Source organism: Theobroma cacao, chromosome 1, assembly GCF_000208745.1.
Source record: "Theobroma cacao cultivar B97-61/B2 chromosome 1, Criollo_cocoa_genome_V2, whole genome shotgun sequence".
Taxonomy (NCBI): domain Eukaryota; kingdom Viridiplantae; phylum Streptophyta; class Magnoliopsida; order Malvales; family Malvaceae; genus Theobroma; species Theobroma cacao.
Window position 1 is genome coordinate 30,946,906 of NC_030850.1, and position 1,894 is coordinate 30,948,799.

The following is a 1,894-nucleotide window of genomic DNA, read 5'->3' on the forward strand; positions in this document are numbered from 1 at the left end:
GCTCCTCCTGAAAAAGCCTTCTTTACCACGTATGACCCTTCCCAATTCGGCATCCACTTTCCCCGAAAATCAGTTTGATTAAGGAGTATTCACTTAAGAACCAACTCTCCTTCTCGAAATTGCCTGGGATGAACTTTTTTCTCGTATGCTTGCATCATCCTTCGTTGGTACATCTGGCCATGACAAAGAGCCGCAAGCCTTTTCTCCTCAATCAGATTCAATTGCTCGTAACGAGAGCGGACCCACTCAACATCTTCCAATTCTGTTTCCATCAACACCCTCAATGATGGGATTTCTACTTCAACAGGTAGAACTGCTTCTGTACCGTATACTAATGAGTACGGAGTTGCCCCGATGGAGGTACGCACAGAAGTTCGATATGCATGCAAGGCAAAAGGAAGTTTCTCATGGTACATCGATCTTCGAGTCGTAAGTGCTCTCTCTTTCGAGTCTATTATTTTGGTACGTACATTCAATCAATTACTTCCTTTAACCCATATTAAATGTTATTTGGTCAAAAAGTCTTAATACTTAAGGTACGTACGTAGAGTTCATTTCTGGGTAAAAAAGATTTTATTTTCTGCCCTCATCTTCTTAATTTCATCGTTTCTTTTTGGTGGGGGCATTTGGTGCAGCTGGGTGCTTCACTCTTGGCCATAGAGTCTGCAAGATATGGAGTTCTACGAACACAACTCTACCTGAGGGTCAACGCGACAGTGCCGCCTTATCGATTCACCGTGGCAAATCTCACCGAGCGTATCGCACAACTGACCAACCGACTTGGCATGTGCGGCCAGAAAGATGAAGGTCTGGTAGTACCATTAGCACTTGGAGCAGAGAACCGAACTACCAGTAACATCATTGCGGCGAATGTTAATTCCCTGTTACTTCCACGAACAATACTGGAGGTCTTCAGGATATTTTTTGGAACTGGCAACGCAAGCATGACCGGTGGATTTTTTCCAAATGGTATGAATGGTGCAATTGCCGAGAACATTATTCGCCGAGGACTTGTCTAAGAGCTTTGAAGCATTATATTAGATGGCAATAACAATATTCCATAAATGCTTTTACCATTGCCTGCACTATGAAAACACATAAATGAAGACTTAAAAGTCTCTTCTCGTTTGAAATAAGAAAAATGCATTAAAAGAAACACATGCACTATGTTACTTTATGTAGTAATTTGAACAATAATTAATAAACTTTGGGATTACGTGACTAAGACTGACCGGTGCTGAGGCCTCTTCTATTGTTATTTGCACATAAAAAATTTATGTGCTCATTTTAATCACCTAGAGTCTCCAGACTTACTATTTTTGTGCCCATTGGCATATAGCTGTAGACTCCTGAAAAAGAAAAATAATAAATAAATAAAAATTTTAAAATTATAATAAAACAAACTAAAATATATAAAAAATAATAATAATATAAAATTAAAAAAAAAAGAAAAAAAAAGGGGATGGTTGAGCGTACGCCCAGCCATCCCTTCCCCCACCCACTACGCATGATGGGGGTTCTGGCCACCAACTCCAGGGGGTGCCAGAACCCCATCACTGGGTTGTTCAAATTTTTGGACAACTCGACTCCTTAAAGACCACCCGCAACCTGCAAAAAAGACAACAAGAACAAAGAACAAAAATCCTAGATCTACCAACAAAAGAGCCTAGCCACAAAAAAAAAAAAAACAAAACAAAAAGCAAAAAAAGAAAATGGGGTTAGATCTGAGAAAGGAGAATGAGAGGGGTTCAAGGGTAAAGAGTTTTGATCGGCCGACGGAGAGAAGAGAGGGAGTGGATCCGTCTAGGTGTTCGACTGGCGGTGAAAAAGAGAAGAAAGGAGAGAGTTTGACGCTGGCGACAGAAAGCGAAGAGATCCGCCGGTCGAGAGAGAA

The 1,894-nt window shown here is 40.9% G+C and overlaps 1 protein-coding gene across 1 annotated transcript; it reads left to right on the top strand.

Annotated features, from left to right (window-relative positions):
* On the top strand, positions 355-1,225 carry LOC18613526 (desiccation-related protein PCC13-62). Its single transcript, XM_018118123.1, has 2 exons — positions 355-429; positions 636-1,225. Exons 1-2 carry the CDS (start codon positions 355-357, stop codon positions 1,017-1,019), a joined length of 459 nt encoding a protein of 152 aa, XP_017973612.1. The 3' UTR covers positions 1,020-1,225.